The sequence below is a fragment of the Haliotis cracherodii genome, unplaced genomic scaffold (assembly GCF_022045235.1).
Source record: "Haliotis cracherodii isolate W230 unplaced genomic scaffold, xgHalCrac1.p SCAF_2, whole genome shotgun sequence".
In the NCBI taxonomy this organism is placed as follows: Eukaryota; Metazoa; Mollusca; class Gastropoda; order Lepetellida; family Haliotidae; genus Haliotis; species Haliotis cracherodii.
The window spans coordinates 36,610,976-36,629,653 of NW_027266275.1; the positions used below are offsets into that span (position 1 = coordinate 36,610,976).

General features: G+C 42.6%; 2 protein-coding genes across 4 annotated transcripts in view; one reads left to right on the top strand and one right to left on the bottom strand.

The window, feature by feature from the left end:
- LOC139469068 (guanylate cyclase 32E-like) overlaps positions 1–6,574 on the top strand; it is a 44,538-nt gene extending 37,964 nt beyond the window's left edge. The window contains exons 19-21 of the mRNA XM_071251195.1: positions 1,235–1,333; positions 2,766–2,857; positions 4,966–6,574. Of these exons, the coding sequence (XP_071107296.1) occupies positions 1,235–1,333; positions 2,766–2,857; positions 4,966–5,658 (884 nt within the window). The 3' untranslated portion in view covers positions 5,659–6,574. The remainder of the gene's footprint in view (positions 1–1,234; positions 1,334–2,765; positions 2,858–4,965) is intronic.
- A 3,143-nt stretch (positions 6,575–9,717) lies between these two features.
- Positions 9,718–18,678, bottom strand: part of LOC139468053 (guanylate cyclase 32E-like) — a 148,838-nt gene continuing 139,877 nt past the window's right edge. For all 3 annotated transcript variants that reach the window (XM_071249750.1, XM_071249752.1, XM_071249751.1), the window contains exons 18-21: positions 16,679–16,922; positions 15,474–15,572; positions 13,361–13,452; positions 9,718–11,879 (exon numbers count right to left, since the gene is read on the bottom strand). In XM_071249750.1, the coding sequence (XP_071105851.1) occupies positions 11,418–11,879; positions 13,361–13,452; positions 15,474–15,572; positions 16,679–16,922 (897 nt within the window). In that variant the 3' untranslated portion in view covers positions 9,718–11,417. The remainder of the gene's footprint in view (positions 11,880–13,360; positions 13,453–15,473; positions 15,573–16,678; positions 16,923–18,678) is intronic.

An 18,678-nucleotide genomic window follows, 5' to 3' on the forward strand; every position in this document is an offset into this window, starting at 1 on the left:
CTTCTACATCGGTGGTTATTTTTGACTTTCATTCATGTATGTAACGGATTCTCTCAACCACCAAACAAACTCATCAAGAAACCTAGATAATTCCACAGCCCTTACTCCAACCGAACTCCCCTTTAAACAGTCCGTGCGGGCCTCATTCTTTCCATCCCTACCCCATCTCCCTCCCTCCTCCCTCGCTCACCCACTCCTTGTGTCACCCCCAGGTCCGTGTGTCGCCGGTGTCGTGGGGCTCACCATGCCTAGGTACTGCCTGTTCGGGGACACGGCACACCCTCTTCCTCCATCCCCCCCCCCTCTCCATCCCTCCTCCCTCCCTCACCCACTCCTTGTGTCACCCCCAGGTCCGTGTGTCGCCGGTGTCGTGGGGCTCACCATGCCTAGGTACTGCCTGTTTGGGGACACGGCACACCCTCTTCCTCCATCCCCCCCCCCCCCCCCCCCCCCTCTCCATCCCTCTTCCCTCACTCACCCACTCCTTGTGTCACCCCCAGGTCCGTGTGTCGCCGGTGTCGTGGGGCTCACCATGCCTAGGTACTGCCTGTTCGGGGACACGGCACACCGTCTTCCTCCATCCTCCCCCCCCCCCCCCCCCCCTCTCCATCCCTCCGTCCTCACTCACCCACTCCTTGTGTCACCCCAGGTCCGTGTGTCGCCGGTGTCGTGGGGCTCACCATGCCTAGGTACTGCCTGTTCGGGGACACGGCACACCGTCTTCCTCCATCCTCCCCCCCCCCCCACCCCTCTCCATCCCTCCTCCCTCACTCACCCACTCCTTGTGTCACCCCCAGGTCCGTGTGTCGCCGGTGTCGTGGGGCTCACCATGCCTAGGTACTGCCTGTTTGGGGACACGGCACACCCTCTTCCTCCATCCTCCCCCCCCCCCCCCCCCCTCTCCATCCCTCTTCCCTCACTCACCCACTCCTTGTGTCACCCCCAGGTCCGTGTGTCGCCGGTGTCGTGGGGCTCACCATGCCTAGGTACTGCCTGTTCGGGGACACGGCACACCGTCTTCCTCCATCCTCCCCCCCCCCCCCACCCCTCTCCATCCCTCCTCCCTCACTCACCCACTCCTTGTGTCACCCCCAGGTCCGTGTGTCGCCGGTGTCGTGGGGCTCACCATGCCTAGGTACTGCCTGTTTGGGGACACGGCACACCCTCTTCCTCCATCCTCCCCCCCCACTCCATCCCTCCTCCCTCACTCACCCACTCCTTGTGTCACCCCCAGGTCCGTGTGTCGCCGGTGTCGTGGGGCTCACCATGCCCAGGTACTGCCTGTTCGGGGACACAGTCAACACCTCTTCCAGGATGGAGTCTAACGGAGAAGGTGAGTTTAATCTAATTTTCCCACAGGCCTACACGCATTAGATCAGCTCTATTTTAAACATATTACAGGCCACTCAGGAGTCAAGTCCCCCATAATATACTACATGTAGGAGTACTTAAATATAATGTCAGTATGGCTGCATGCACATGGTGCTTCGTTGCATGCCATGAGTCATGTCGTTGTTTGACGGGAACACGGAGATGTTTCTATACATTTTAAAGAGGCTGGGAAGAGCAAAGATACATACGATAACTTGAGTCATACTTTAATGTGTGAGAATGCTTTTACGCAGCTTTTAGAAATATTTATGCAGTGGGACACCCGGGTTTCACATATTGTTGATTGTTATTCTCTCTCTCTCTCTCTCTCTCTCTCTCTCTCTCTCTCTCTCTCTCTCTCTCTCTCTCTCTCTCAGTTGTACGATTCGACCATGTTATGTTATGTTATCGAAAAGGTGAAGATAGCCTGCCCTTCCAATGGCACCCATCACAAACACACGCAAAGGCAAGAGAAGTGTTCACCTAAAGAAAACCGGAAACATTTGGAACAAGCCAAAATAGGGCATTGCATTGGACATCATTCCATAGCATGGTCAAGAATAGCATCACTGAGTTCGTGAGATGGGTTTAGCGCCGCTTTTCAACAGAATTTCAGTTAACGCCGCTTTGAACAGTATTTCAGTTAAATCACGGTATGTCATCTTATTGGGAAGAGAGCCAAAGGGGAAATATCCCCAGACGTCTACCAGCTCGGTGAAGTCACTAGTACGGGTATAACTCTGACAACCAAATGAGTGAGTGAGTATGGTTTTACGCCGCTTTTGGAAATATCACGACGGGGGACACCAGAAATGGGCTTCACACATTGTACCCATGTCGGGAATCGAACCCGGGTCTTCGGCGTGACGAGCCAACGCTTTAACCACAAGACTACCCCACCGCCCCCTGACAACCAAGGATCGCAAGAGAACAGTGTAAAAGTTCAATGTGGGATAAAAAACAACAAAAACGTGTTACGTTGTACAAGGCAGATATCGCAAACCGGGCGATCTCTGCGTTGATCACGTAACAGTGTTAAGTGACGTTGACGGCGGAGAGTAGTTGGATGGGTGGCCATGTTCGGCAGCTTACTTGGACTTCATGAGATGGCGAGACTGTTACCCGTCTACCGACTCACGGTCAGCTTGTGTAGTATGATCCTCGGGGAGCTGAGAATGAAAATACACTGCACATTGATCCTTTGATCTGGGTAGTAATAGTTCCGCGTTGTTTGAGTATTCACTTGGTGAATGGAATCTTGCTCTCAATAAATGGATTTATTTTATAGTCAGACGTGATATGTTTGGATTATTACTGACTGTGGCGTTAATCAACATTCCCTCACTTTTTTACTCACTTTTTTACTCACTCACTCACACGCTGCTTTGTCTCAGCCCTGAGGGTCCACGTGAGTCCGACTACTAGGGCGCTTTTGGACAAGCTGGGCGGGTACTACCTGGAGGAACGGGGGCTTATCGCCATGAAGGTACGGTATTCTTGGCAACACTGAGTTAAATAGAGGATGACCGAGTGTTTTTCGTGTTGTAAATTTCATATCTCAGGATTATACATGTATTTTTTATTCCTGATATATGATATTTGCGAGGGTTGTGATATCATTATAGTACAATGAATCATTCTTGATGAATAGAGTGACCCTTAATTACATCAAAATCTATTGAATTTGATCCCGCAGTAGTCCTTAGGGACCGACCATTTGCAAGGGACTCAGGCCCTTCCCGCGGGGATATAAAGAGGATAAACCTAATGTCTTGAAATTTGAGGTTGTTTAACAGTTAATTAGATACCTCGTATTTAATTTGGAACCGGGCGCTTTGGTGCGATGTTTAAAATGTAGAAATAAGAGGTATCAAATTTCAAAGCACGGTAGGTGTTACACGTTTAATTATGGTACTCTCTTGGAACGCGTAATTACATATGGGTAATTAAGTCATCAATCTTAGAACATTCCGAAAAGGGGTCACAGGTAGTGCAAATCGTAATAATTATTACTTCAAGTTCAAGAATAATTACTTATATTATTGAAGGGTTTAAAATACAGAAGTGATCAAATATCACTCTATAGTTATATGATATAATAAATCCTATTGCAACATCCTGCACGTGTTGCAGTTGGACTCAACGAAGTCATGGCTTGGAAATCAGCATGACATCCACCATAGTAGGGGTGACAGGTAACAGAAATAGTGACAAAAAATTATAACCTGAAATATTTTTCAACAAATTTTATTATGAAATAAGATTTAGTTATTTTGACATGGTACTTATGTACCAGTTGGGTTAAAATGGCCAGCAGTAATACATTTTTGAATGATTATCTCTCAATCTCGAACTTCGATGCGTGCACTTGAATGCCAGTATAGTTTTTCACGGTGACTGCATAAACCCAGAGGATAGTCGTGATCTGTAATTATGTTTAACATTAACCTGATGATTAACTGTTGGAAGCGCGTCTGTTGGCACAACCTCAAATCTAACCAGACTGAATGCTACACTGTTTCTACCTGAAGATAAGCCGAAACATGAGCGACTGCTAACTTTTGTGAGTGAGTGAGTTGGATTTAACGCCGCTTTTAACAGTATTCAAATTATATCACGGCGTGTCAGCTTAATGTGGGAGGAATTGAAGTGATGCAGGTCTCAGACGTTTACCACTTTGGTGAAACCAATCTTACGGCCTGTACGACTGAAAATTATCATCTATCTCTCGCTTCTGCGGGATAAACATTTGAACGGAGGAGACGTTGCACAGTACGTGGGAAGCACTGCCGTACAATCGCAACCATATATTAGGCATTCCGGAATGTTCGTTTGTTCAGTTTTCAAAATTTTAATCGAGAACTGTTTCAACATATTTTTCAGGCATAGTCTGAAATGGAAGTCACCAGGTTGAAACGATTGCAGTAAAGCTCGAGAAAGCTGCTTTCTAATTGGCTGATGTCGACATCTTGTTAGTCGTTTCAGTGGGTTGTCAAAGTTCGCGAAAGGTCGTTCTGACATGAACTTCGATCTGATTTTCATGAGATTGGTCTTGATTTTTATCACTTTGGTGAAACCAACAAGCACGGGTATGGTGCTGACAAACTTAGAAACATAATCGGGTCGAACTGGGATGCTAACTTTTGCGACGCAATGTATGGTTAACTGATGTTTCACTAAGATGTTTGTGTTCTGAATAGATTTCATCATATTTGATAAGCTGTTGTAACGAAGAGCTTGCGTGCAGTGTACCAGTGAATGACAAAAGCATCTGATAATGTTTTTTCTCTCGAAAGTATACAGGTCTAATTGGTTATCGGCAACCATTGTTTTATACGACGTAATATAAGTTATGTATTCACACGCAAGTCTTTATAAAATGGCTTGTTAATTTTGAGGTATCTAATAGACCTAGACACCAGATTTCAATGTCATTTTGACCAATCAGAATCAAGCACTCTTCTGGGTCATGGTAGAATGACTATTACAATATCGGTTCTTAAGAAGCCCATCTTGACACACCAAAGCGGCAATTAAATTTACGATGTTTCGTGTAAATGTATGGTGTCCACACTCGCCTGGTTCTGTTTATAGGGTAAAGGCGAGATAAGAACGCATTGGCTGCTAGGCGAAGACAAGAAGGTTCGCGAAAAGCGAACCCGGAACTCCGATGACAGCGGTGTTCACCTAGATGCCCCAGACACCTCCGACACCCAAGACACCCCTCAGCCGGCTGAGAGCATCGCCGCCTTCAACACCAAGTCCTTCAACCCCTGTCTCCGGCCGTCTCTCATATTCGAGAAGAAGAAACCCCAATTCCAACCCCACACTGACCTCCCAGGACAGGTCGACGGGAGTTCAAGGAGCGAGCCCCTGCCGAAAGCCGAGGCGAGCACTTCCGGTCGCAGTCATCTAATCACTGTCTCAGAATATCAACCAAATTTCGACCAAGCTGAAATCAAACCTGTGAACAGGCTTCTACCAATTTTGAGGACGAACGGTTCTAATTCATCAAAGGAGTCTGGTAGTCTCAAACCAAGTGGTTCCAACAATTCCAGGGTTTCATACCTCCTGAAAACAAACGGTTCTTCCCATTCGTCACGCGGTACTTCGTCAGCAGACATCGGGAGTTCAGACCGGAAGTGCACCGCGGTACCTCTGGTTCAGATCGACCTGGGGAGATTTAAAGAGGAGGGGTCCATGGATTCAAGCACGACAGGGGACACGAACTTGTCCGGATCCAGACAGCCGAATACAGTTAAATTTTCTGATGATGCCATTCTTTGATAACATTTCATTTTAATGTTCTGTATTTAAGGATACTCGTGTGTGCAGGAAACTTTTAGCAGATCAGGTCCGTTATGTGAATACATGACACGTTTTTATTAATAGCAACATCTTTTATTCTTTGTCACGTTTCAGAGCTACTTCTTTCTCCTCCACCTTATCATTCACCTGATGAAGGAGCAAGAACTAACTCTGAAACATCGTGACAAAGAATAAAAAAGATGCTACCCATAGAAAGTGCCATGTATTCATGTTCTTCCAACTAAATGCCTAACAAAGACTTGAGTCTTGAGTTATGGTCTGATAAACACGTAAACTTCATTTCATGTTAAGGATGTTCTAGGATTGTATGGGTTGTCTACATGTTGAATTGCAACATGGCGTTAACCTGAGAATGTCACTGTGGGTGTATTCGCTGCGTTACATTTGATTTGTGGCTACAGCATGACTCAGATGAGCTGACGTTACACCGTGTGTGTTACGTTGATGGTATGACGTTACACTGTGTGTGTTACGTTGATGGTATGACGTTACACTGTGTGTGTTACGTTGATTGTATGACGTTACACTGTGTGTCACGTTGATGATATGACTTTACACTCTGTGTGTTATGTTGATGATATGACGTTACACTGTGTGTGTTACGTTGATGGTATAACGTTACACTGTGTGTGTTACGTTGATGGTATGACGTTACACGGTGTGTGTTATGTTGATGGTATGACGTTATACTGTGTGTGTTACGTTGATGGTATGACGTTACACGGTGTGTGTTACGTTGATGATATGACTTTACACTGTGTGTTACATTGATGATATGACGTTACACTGTGTGTCACGTTGATGATATGACTTTACACACTGTGTGTTACGTTGATGGTATGACGCTACACTGTGTGTTACGATGATGGTATGACGTTACACTGTGAGTTACGTTGATGATATGACGTCACACAGTTTCTATTAGGTTGTGATATGACGTTACACCGCGTGACGTTGGTGATATGACGTTACACTGTGTCTCTTTCGTTGATGTTATGACGTTACACTGTCAGTTACGTTGATGATATGACGTTACACTGTGTTACGTTGATGGTATGACGTTACACTGTGTCAGTTACGTTGATGATATGACGTTACATTGTGCTACGTTGATGATGTAACGTTACACTGTCTGTTACGTTGATGTTATGACGTTACACTGTGTCTGTTACGTTGATGATATGACGTTACACTGTGTCAGTTACGTTGATGATATGACGTTACACTGTGTCAGTTACGTTGATGATATGACGTTACATTTTGCTACGTTGATGATGTAACGTTACACTGTGTCTGTTACGTTGATGTTATGACGTTTTTCACTGGGGCTGTTACGTTGATGATATGACGCTACACCTGAACTGAGGTGAATTTGCAATGGATGAACTGAGGTCATGCTGCAACTGTCAAGGACGAACTGATATCATAATGTATTTATTGTTACGGAAGATCTGAGATTATACCACAGTAACTGTATTTGTTACGGATGCACTTTTTTGTAGCGGATACACTGTAGCCCCTCTGCACGGCAGTTGTACCACGGTGCGGCGTCAGGAAACAAACTAACGCTTACATTTCAATACATTTGTGTGAGTTATGACTAATGCCGGTAAGACAGGACAGACTTGCCCTTCTCGCGAACACCAGGTGCCATCAATGGTGCATTCATAATTCATTATTTTCACCGCTATCTTTCCTTGTTTCTGCGGATAATCGAGACTGAGATGGTTATTCTCTGCAGTGACGTTTTACATTTACGAATATTCTGAAGTTACGTTTACGGTAGGGGTGTAATATATCTATAAAGAATGCATTGAGGTTATATGGTGTTTGTTGCGGATAAACTGAGATGTATTTGTTGCGGATAAACTAAGACATATGTGTTACGGAGAAACTGAGATAAAGATGTGTTACGGATGAACTGAAACATATATGTGTTACGGATAAACTGGGGTATAGATGCGTTGCGGATAATCAAAGACATATATGCTACGGATAAACCGAGACATGTATGTGTTGAGGATAAACTGAGATATATATGTGTTACGGAAAAACTGATATATTTATGTGTTATGGACAAACTGAGATATTTAAGTGTTACGGATAAACTGAGATATTTATGTTACGGATAAACTGAAATGTTGATGTGTTAAGGTACGATTGTTGATTAACAAATTGAGTTAACGTTACGATTGTTACGGATAAACTGAGATCATGTTACGTTGTGATTGTTATCATAAATAAACTGACATAACGTTACACAATGATTGTTACGGATAGAATAGGCTGATGTTACGATACGATAGTAACGGATACACTGAAGTGGCCTTGCTCATCTACCAACTAATAAATCAGTTAGGAGTGACCATTGACTTCAGAGAAATTTCGTAATAAAGTAAATTTGATATAGTTATCTGCATACCATACCGAAGAACGATAACAAATGTCCGTTCAACCGAACTCCTAAACTGCCTCATCACAGCTGGGAAACGAGATAGATTACCACTAATGGTTCTGGTGGCGTCCACAAAATGGAAGAGGCTTGACAACGTACAATAGGTTCACAGACCTCGCATACGCTGTATTGTGCTATATGGGGGGTTCCTGTATCGCCAAGCACAATACACCAGATGAATCAGAACATTAGGATAGAACCCAGGAACAAAACGTCGACTTGGGCGTCGATCAATACCCGAGTTTTCTATCCCACGGGCAGAAACTGAGCAGTAATGGTGAAAATATGCAGAACGTTCCCATTAACTCGCCTCGCGGGTATTAACGTCACCGAACCTGATTCACACATTATATTCTGTGGAATGAATGCCACATAGATATATTTAAGATGCAGGGGGGTTTATGAAACGCAAAGAACAAGTCTTTGATTATAATGAGATAACAATCTCATGCGCTCCTAATGGGTTACAGGGGAGGAAATTTTCACATCCATTTAGTTTTGAACAGGAAGCAGGAAACACGATGATAATATTATCTCATTCCCTCAGAAGCACGCTCAAACTGTCTGTTCGTTAATTTAGGGAAATTAATGTTTAATTTTTATCTATTCTGCGACTTTTTTTTGTTATGCATATCATACTCCAGTGAACACCAAAGCAAAGTCTCCCCAGTATGTATGAGTTGATATAACTATCAACACGCGAACCAGACCTGTCTTATATAATAAAGAAGACACGTATATCTGGTGTACACTGAGTTTCACAATATTCCGCCCCTCTTGATGGTTGAGCGATGACGTTAAGCAAGACGCCACTCATAAAAACGTAGCAGAATAAAGAAGCCGCATCCTTCAAGAAGACTTTACCAATGAGAATTGCGGAAAGGAACCGTTATCTGGTAGAAACTGTCGATTCACCGGAATTCGCTGTCCATTATTTGTGTGGGATATCCTTCTGTCTATTGTCCGTGGTTGATAAGAACCGTTAGAGTGGTTGAACCAAAGTGATAAGTGTCCGACGGGAGTCTCATCGGCCTTTGTCTCCCGCATAAAGCGGAGAGAAAATAATGTTCAAAGCGGCGTTAATCCCCCAAACAACTTTGTTTGTTTAACGCCACACTAAAAATATTCCAGCTATATGACGGCGGCCTGTATATAACCGAGTCTGGACCAGACAATCCAGTGATTGATATCATGAGCATCGATTTACGCAATTGGGATACGATGACATGCATGAACCAAGTCAGCGAGCCTGACCACCCGATCCCGTTAGTCGCCTCTTACGAAAAACAACTTTGAAGTATGTGGAAGTGTGTGTATATATATTTTATTATGTACCGCTATTTTGTTTAATCGAATAATTTACAAATTAAAAAAACAAGGTTTGTAAGGAATTAAGACAGAAGCAGTGATATATCATGAAAAACGTGTATCTTGAGACATAGACATATAAACAGCGAGTTTTCCTAGTGCGCCATTTCGTTGCGATATCAACATAGGCTATTTTATGTGAAACCTCGTTAACTCGAAGTCACTGTCATACCGAGTATCAATCGAATAATCCTAACTATAAGAGAAAATGGATTTCGAGTTTCAGCTGTGTATCAAGAGTTTGGGATATAGGGGAATCTATCACATGGTCAGTGTGGATTATGTTAAGACACTGACTGGACATAATCCGTTACCGCCAATGTAGAGGTAACTGATATCAATACTGTCACACCATCGACCACTGGTTTGCCGTTACGTCACAGGTTGCCGTGATACATGTTTGTTCTTTGACGAAGTACTCACTCACTGTAGGTGCTATAAACGCGAGAGGGTGAATATTGCATCAGAAATAACAGACGAATAACAAACACATGCAAGAAAATTATTTAATCTCAAAATATTTCAAATATCAACATCATAATAGATTTAAATGCGAACAGCTGAAACATTGCAATACTTGTTGTGAACACAGGTATTTATGACTAAACACATCGCCAGAATACATCATTCTCTGTAACTTGGCGTTTAACGTGCGCAGTAGGGGATAACATCGCAAGAACGCAGCATTCTGTTTGTCGACATTCAACATGTGCAATTATGAATTACATCTTCCTGAACACATCGCCAAAACTCATCATTCTGACAGTCGGTGTCCAATGTGGGTAATGATTATTAACAACTTTAACATATCGCATAAACATACATTCTCTATCAGCGTCCACCACGGGCAATAATTATGAACACCGTGAACATATCGCCAAAATACATCACCTGGTTTGCGGCGTCAACACCCGGAAGTACCACACATATTTTGAAGACATCGTCAGAACACACCATCTTGCCTGACCGCGTCTAACATCAAACATGTCTCACATCGACAACACAGCTCCAGAACAAATCACCTATAAGTTTGCATTGCATAAAGATATCATGACTACAATCCAGAACACATCGCCAAAACGCACTACCGTCTTTTGGCGCTGCAGTACCATTCAATCCAGAAACGTGTCCCTTGAAACAGGACCTGAAATCCCTTCTTCGTCAGACTTGTCCGATTTGTAGTTTATACAATACCACGTGTAATCGAAGAGACTCGAAAACATGCAAAAGAAACTTCAGTGTCCATCTTGACCTCGCATGGAATTTGTGTTTTCACTGGTGGGATTATGGGATATTTATTAGCAAAGTGTTCCAAGCTTGCTTCGATTGTCTTTGGGTTAGTTTTTATTGCACGGGTCTGTAGGCATTTCATACACACATGCAGTGTTCATGTGTACGTGGCATAATAAAGAGGTAGTGAAGACAATCAAAGTTGTTATAATGCGAAGAAATATATAAAAATCATTCTCGTGATTCGCTTTAAGCAGACAAGGTGAACACTATTGTGACAATGCGTTCAGAGAGTCAAGAAGTATGTACACATCCTAGAGAACATCAATAACAGACCTTTGTAAAAGGAAGTACATTTATCTTCGAGAAAACCGAAGTTTTGAGATAAAAGGAGTAGCTAACATTAAAATCCCTCGGTACAACATAACAAGAGTAGAGGGTACCTTCAAATGCTTAAGAACCTCAAGTACGCTACTGTCCATAAGTTCATTCCCCTTACACGTATGGACCTCGTGTAAGGGGAATGATCCTCTGGGCAGCAGTGTATATAATACCTTCAATAAGTCAATAACTTATCCTCCTCGTAACGTCATTATTAATATCCTCTTAAAGAAGTGTGTACTGCACAGTGGATTAATGAACACAAACGGTTGAAGTGTACTGATCACGTTCGACTGTTGCTCCTTGAATATATAATGGGGCCCATGGAATGACCGCTGCTGACCGACATGTCATCACAGCTCAATGACGACCGTCCGAGGCGAGTGTCCGTGCGTCCGCCATTCTGATAAACAACGGTCATCTCCCGTGCGTCCGGCGCGGACAGAAGATGAAGGGTCTCGCCGGGTTCATCGAGTGAACCATCCGGATCGACAGGGGCGCTGTTCACTTCCTGTGTCACCGGAAGTCGGTCGCCCTGACACGAGTTCCTGTGTGTGGGGTTGGCGTTTGGGGTGAGATAGCTGTTCCTGTAAACGCTCTGGTCTGAGAATGGCTTCTCCCCATAGTCTAAGTTACCAACTGACACACAGCGTCCATCTCTTCCCATGGCTTCTTCGGAGATCCGTCGTATTCGATGGGCTTTATCTTCGCCGGTCAGGAAGTACGTCTTCTGCTCCCCTTTACCCTGTAACAGAAGAGTGGGCTGGTATGGTTTAACGCCGCTTTAAGTAATAGTCCAACAATATCACTGCGGGGAACACCATTACTTATTGAATCCAGAATTAGTCTTCTGTAACCTATGCTTGCCGTAAAAGGTGAGGTGAGGTGAAATTGGGTTTAACGTCGCGTCCAAGATTATTACACTTATATAGCGACGTGCATGCACGTGTATGTGTGTGTGTGGCTGCTTGTACTAGTCTGAACTGATGCCGATTTATAGTGCTAGCTCACTGAGATACCATGACGCAGTTTAACATGAATACCCCACTCAGACACAGTATACTGACTCCGAGCCGACCAGTCCTTGTTTTAGCCTCTCAATGCCAAGCGCCAGACAGGGTAACAACAAGTACAATCTTTTAACGTCTTTTGGTATGACGCGGCCGGGGTTCAAACCCCGGACCTTCCGCTCTCCTGGCGGACGCTGTACCACAAGACCACGGAGGCGGTCGCTTGCCGTAAAAGGTGACAATGCTTGTCGTAAGAGGCGACTAACGGAAATCAGGTGGTCAGGCTCGCTGACTTGGTTGATGCATGTCATCGTATTCCAATTGCTTAGATCGATGGTCATGATCTCAAGTGCTGGATTATCTGCTCCAAACTCGATTACTTACAGACCGCTGTCATACAGCTGGAATATTGCTGAGTGCGGCGTGAAACAACAAACGAAAAACTATTTTGTAACCATGTGGAGATTGACCCGGGGAAATTGGCGTGGCGATCGAACGCTTTAACCCCTAGACTATCGATTACATTACGTCAGAACAATAATCTGCCTTCTACGTAGGGTTGACACTTCACTCACTCATAGTTTCTTCATTTTCTCTCCTGCCAAAATGCCAGTGGGTAATATACCACTCAACATTTGCTAAGGGCCACGCCTAACTAAAATGACTATTTTGATACTGAACCAATGGTGAATAGTATATACAGACTTACCTTCAAGTTGTTAATACTTAGACTATAACAAAGGAGCTACGAGGAATGACTGATCATCTGTCCCTCGCGAATGAATATTGTAGGTCCCTCGGGATCAATACCACTCATTCACTCGGGACAGATAATCCGTCATTCCTCTTAGCTCCTTGCACTCGAAGTATGATCAGGCGTGTTAAGTCTGTCCGTTCAACTGAGTACAGTCTCCCTCCCTTGAGTAGTGTATGAAAGGTTTTACGCCGCTTTTATCAATATTTCAGTATTTCACGGCGAGTAAGTTTAATACGGATGAAAGCCCAAAGTCATAAATATCTTGAACGTGTATTGCTCCAATGAAGCCACAAGTACAGGTATCGTGCTGTAAACCTGATACCTCATCAGGGCAAATCTGAAATTCGAACCCACGATCATATGTTACAGCACGCGTAAGGGGCGCAACTCTTCACAGCAAGTTGCGACGCCTTATATAACTGGGCCACCCGTGCCACGGCCTGATGTCTGGAAAAATACCTTCATGCTGACTATGCCCCTCTCCTGCAGACAGTACCCTCCGAGGTGGTCCAACTTGTCCTTGCACTGATGGCTACAGTGAATCTTCATTGCTAGCAAGGGATAACATTATTAAGGTTAATAATATACAATTGATAACGCCAATACACCTTTTCATACCGATCATTTCCGAGAGATACCGGAGAATACCGACCTTAACATACTACGAGGGGTGGGTGGGGATATTTTGGCAAACCAATTATGTGACATTTATATTGGTTAAGGTTCACGATAAAGATTTAGATCGGTAATTCCCGGTCGTCTTCGATAATCGTCAGCATTTGAAGCCTTATATTAGTGTCACTGTTGACTTCTCTTAAAACTGAGAAGGGCGGTAGGTCCTTTTTGTATTTTTATTGAAAACAAGTCATGAGGGAGGAACACTTCTTTTTTTACAGAGAATTACTAACATTAACCGCAGATTTAACTCGGTCCTTTAATACAATGTTAGTTGACAAAGATGTATAAGTCTGCTTCATATGACGCGGGAAATTTGATAATATTTTATTGGTAAAATAACTGACTGAGGTTTAAGATTTAATGTGACGCGCAGAGAAACATTTTCCTTTTTAGCCAAACAAGACAGTGAACATTTTTTAACATAATGAAATTAGGATACAATGTATTAATTAATAGACTTCGACAAAACTTTCAAATGTGAGGCGGACGGAGTTATATTTTTGTAAACAAACTGTTCACTACTGTCGCCATATGTGATTCAGATGGCGACAGCTGGACTATATCAAGTAAAGAACCTCTTCATCTGTGGTACAAGGAAATAAATGTAATAATTAACTTATCACGGCCTGACAGAGAATATTTGGGTGAGTTTGGTTGAACACTGCTTTGAGTATATAATATAGGGTACTAACTGAGGAAATGTGCAAATCCCCTCCAACAACCTCCATGACTTCGCTAAAAGAAAACTAACAGAAGTAGTCCACATTCGCCACCACAAGCCATCAATCAGCAGAGATCAAGGCTATTTCATCCCATCCGCATAGTATGAACTCAATAATCACTCCACCTATGTATACTTATAGGATAGGATAAGTTTTATTCCATACTGAGAGGCCTCGGGCCCATAGTACAATTCTGTTTTCGGGAGTGGTTACATATCCGTTTAACAGGTCATATTCTAATTAACATAACATGATAAATGAACATTGATAGATGTTTTAAAGTATCTTTAACAGTTGTTGACATGATCGTTGTAAATGTTTGTAGAGTGGGATGTACATAACAAGGTAGATCAATATATGTTCTTCTAAGATGGTCGAATTTTGGACAAACTAACAGAAAATGAAACTCATCTTCAATCACATTTAAATCACATTGCTCACATATTCTCAATTCTCTGGCTATGTTTCTATGCCTGCCTACTTCGATCCTAAGTCTATGAGAGCTGCATCTAAATTGTGCTAAACTTATCCTAAACCTTTTAAAGTTGATGTCAAACAAATAGTATTCTGGGGAAAGTGTTGTCTTGAAAAGCTTGTAATAATTGCATTGTAATAATTGGCTTCCTCATTATATGTTCTCTGTCCATCATGTTGTTACAGCACTACCCTTATGTTGTCATTGTTTAACCTACCCATGTTAATCTCCCTTTTTAACAATTGGTGTTACTGTTTATCCTCCACCTTCTATACATATTCTGTTCATTATTCAGCCTTGAAAGACAACGGTATAAGGATCTATACTAAAACGTCGCCATTACAGTAAAATAAGAACCTGTTATCCCTAAATTGTCTACTTTGTAATAGTATTTATTCAAGTATACCCCCAACATGTAATCAGCTGTTCGCTGATCAAGTCAGTGATATGTTATAGAGGAATATTTAAAATCTCACCACAAAGTAAACACAAAATGTCAACATCAGAGAACAAGCAGTCTGACCCATCCGCCGACTGAGACTCTAACAACGTTACGGAGAGTGTTGGCAGACTCATCAATGACCAATGACTGACCACACGTCGGTGTCTGTAATGGTCGGCCTGATGGTGGCGGTGTGCTCAATTGCCGGTCACGAAGGCTTTTAAGGAACACCTAGCGCTATTTGTTTAGGCTTACCTTCGCCAGTACTCTCCATCCTTGATGCTGTGTTGACTGTATCCCCGAACAGACAGTACCGTGGCATCTTCAGCCCCACCACGCCGGCACAACACGACCCTGGGGATATAGACGGTAATAATGAAACAACTGCACCGCAGAGACGAGCGCAGGTGTAGATCGCTTTTAGTGGTCTTCCAACTGTTACACCAAATGTGGGCCTCACACATTATACCCATGTGGGAATTGAACCCGGGCCTCAGGCGTTACCAGTGAACGGTTCAAACCCAAGCCTAGCACATCGCACGGTTTACGCTGAAATACATGACATTTAGAATGTTGTCTAATATGGAGAAACCTCGTTATCTCGAGGTGGGGACTGTTGCAATCACTTCGAGTTATCCTATTTCGAGTGTATCAATATAATATTTTTAAAATGTCAACGCCAGAGAAAAAACAGTCTCGAATATCCACCGACACAGATTCCACAATGCTTAAAGGCAAAGTGATGTGAATTATATAAATAGGTCACTGAAAATCATTGATGACACAAGGTGTTCGCTAAAAAGATAAGCATGTCCTCTAGTATAAGCATCCGCCACACACCAAATTTTTATTTGAAAAAAGTAACTGCTAGTGAGAAAGGTGTGGAAACGCCATGTTAAGGTTCTCATTCTTTTTGACACTCTTCATGTGACAGACCAAGTGTTATATCAATATGTATTCATGGATTCCAACTACAGAAACTAAACGTAAACCCTCAGTTACAACGTAATCAGAAGATTTGACACTGGGTTGTCTTACTTCTCTTTCATGCATTCAAAAGGCTTAATCATTAAAGTGTCACGACACGTGTCATTGAAAAAAACGAAGAAAAACATTATTCAAAAACTCGTAACTGACATTTAAGTCTGTTTATTACTAAAGATTTATCAAAAAACACCACGGCGAAAATTTTCAAGAAATAAAATGACAACACTGAAAGGCCAGATTTCCTTTTATCGAATCAAAGAAACGTTCTCTTCCATAAATGGCGTCACGCTATGTCTAAATGGGAAGGTCTCACGGAAAGATTAACGAGTTTATTATATTAGCTCTGTATAAATTTGGTGACGACAGGATGAAGTTTTCGGCTCGTGGGAGATAGCTATCAGAAGAGAGAGAAACTGATCGTTTCATGTGACAGAACCACATCCATCAGAAAAACAACAACAACAGTATTTTACCTGAGTGGAGACCAATACGAATTTTGATGGAAGCTTCTGGCATGTGATTGATCCGGAAGGACTTGATTCGGCTGAGCAGGTGAAGTGAAAGCGAGGCTACTTCCCCCGCGTGTCTGTCCTCGTTTCTGATTGGTAGACCGCTGACCACCATATATGCGTCGCCGATTGTCTCTACCTTGTAGACATCGTAGTGCTCGATGACGGAGTCGAAGACGATGTAGAGGTCGTTTAGGAGGTGCACCACCTGTGTATTGAATGATTATTATCTGAGAGTTATTATTATTAACTAATGAAGATGTGAAGAGTGTCACCACGATGACGATTCTAGGTTTGTCAACAGCATACTCGTTCTGAGGGTTTTACTAAGTTGAAGTTCCAGGGTTCGATCCCCGGCCGCGTCATACGAAAAGGTATAAATATGGTACTTGTTGTTACCCTGTCTGGCGCTCGGCATTAAGGGGCTAAAACAAGTACTGGTCGGCTCGGAGTCAGTATACTGTGTCTGAGTGGGGTATATGTAAAAATTCCGCGGCATGGTATCTCGGTGGGCTAGCACTATGAAATCGGCGTTAGTCAGGACTAATAAAGGCAGCCACACACACGTCGCTATATAAGTGCAATAAGTTTGGACACGATGTTACACTGATCGAAAAGTGGCGCTGAAACTCGCTCACCTTTTACCAATATTTGCGACTGTCAGACCAGGCGGATTTTATTGGAAATAAGTTTTGTGTACATATTCACAACTATCACTCATATTTGTTTTAAACAATATTTATTTCCACTTGGTACAGCGAAAGGGGATATACAGGCAGGGCCTATATATATCTCTCTACCCGACAACATTCGAACAAGCAGCAGTAGTATTATTATACAGTAGTATAGACTTGGTATTAAGTCATATGTGGTACATCAAGGGTAAACAGTTGATAGTGAGATTTATATAAGAGTGCATGTTTCGACAAATCTTTTGCTCATAGAGAAGAAATGATGTACAGAGTCAACGATATTCAGCAGTATTTCTTTGTCGTAGGTCATATCCATTAACATAATAATAATTACTCATATTTATCACTGCACATATGTTATAGTCTTATTTCATCTAATAACGGGAATATTGCAGACAACCAAACCATGCTAATTCGGAAACCTCGTCTATCGGACAATAAATGAGTGTGATTAACGGGACATTATTTAGTGTCAGTGGTTTGTTAATCCGGAATTTCGTTAATCTGGACAATGTCACTGTATTCAGTAAATGCAAATTAAACTGATTTTTCTGTACAGCACATTGTATAGCATAGAAATATATGATACATTTTAATGTTACCATGTTAGAAATGTTTTATATATTCAGTTTGTAGCATGTCATATGATTAAGACAACTTTTATGCGTATTTCATTTTGAAATAAATATGAATTATTACATTTATCAAATATCAGTTCCATAAACACATTTTAGTTTTCAAGTGTAGTTCCATTTAAAACACGAACCTTGGTTAAGGTTTGGGTATTTGTTAAAACGTACAAGAGAGTTAGAATATACATTTTATGAACTACCAATCTCATTAAAATCAGATCTGAGTTCTCGCCACCGCTAAACAAAGATGTGAGGACATCCCATTACGGGTCACGTCAGACCGACCTTGCGCGAACTTTGACCGACCAATAGAATGACCAATCAGATGGCAGCTTTCTCGTGCGTTACGGCACCAATTTCATATTGGCGACTACGCTTGGAAATATATTTTGACAAATTCTCGATTAGAAATTTGAAACCTGAACAAAAGAACAATCTAGAATGGCTGATAGATGGTCAAGATTGTATGGATTCAGTCGTTAAACTCGCAACTATCGTTCGGAATACCCCGTGTTAAAGTTTTCGAGGATGCATGAGTAGAAATCACATTCCGACTGCCACTTTCATAATCTGGTAAGCGACGCTCTGATTGGTCGGATGATTGGTCGTTCTGACATGACCCCCAATGGGATGTCATCAG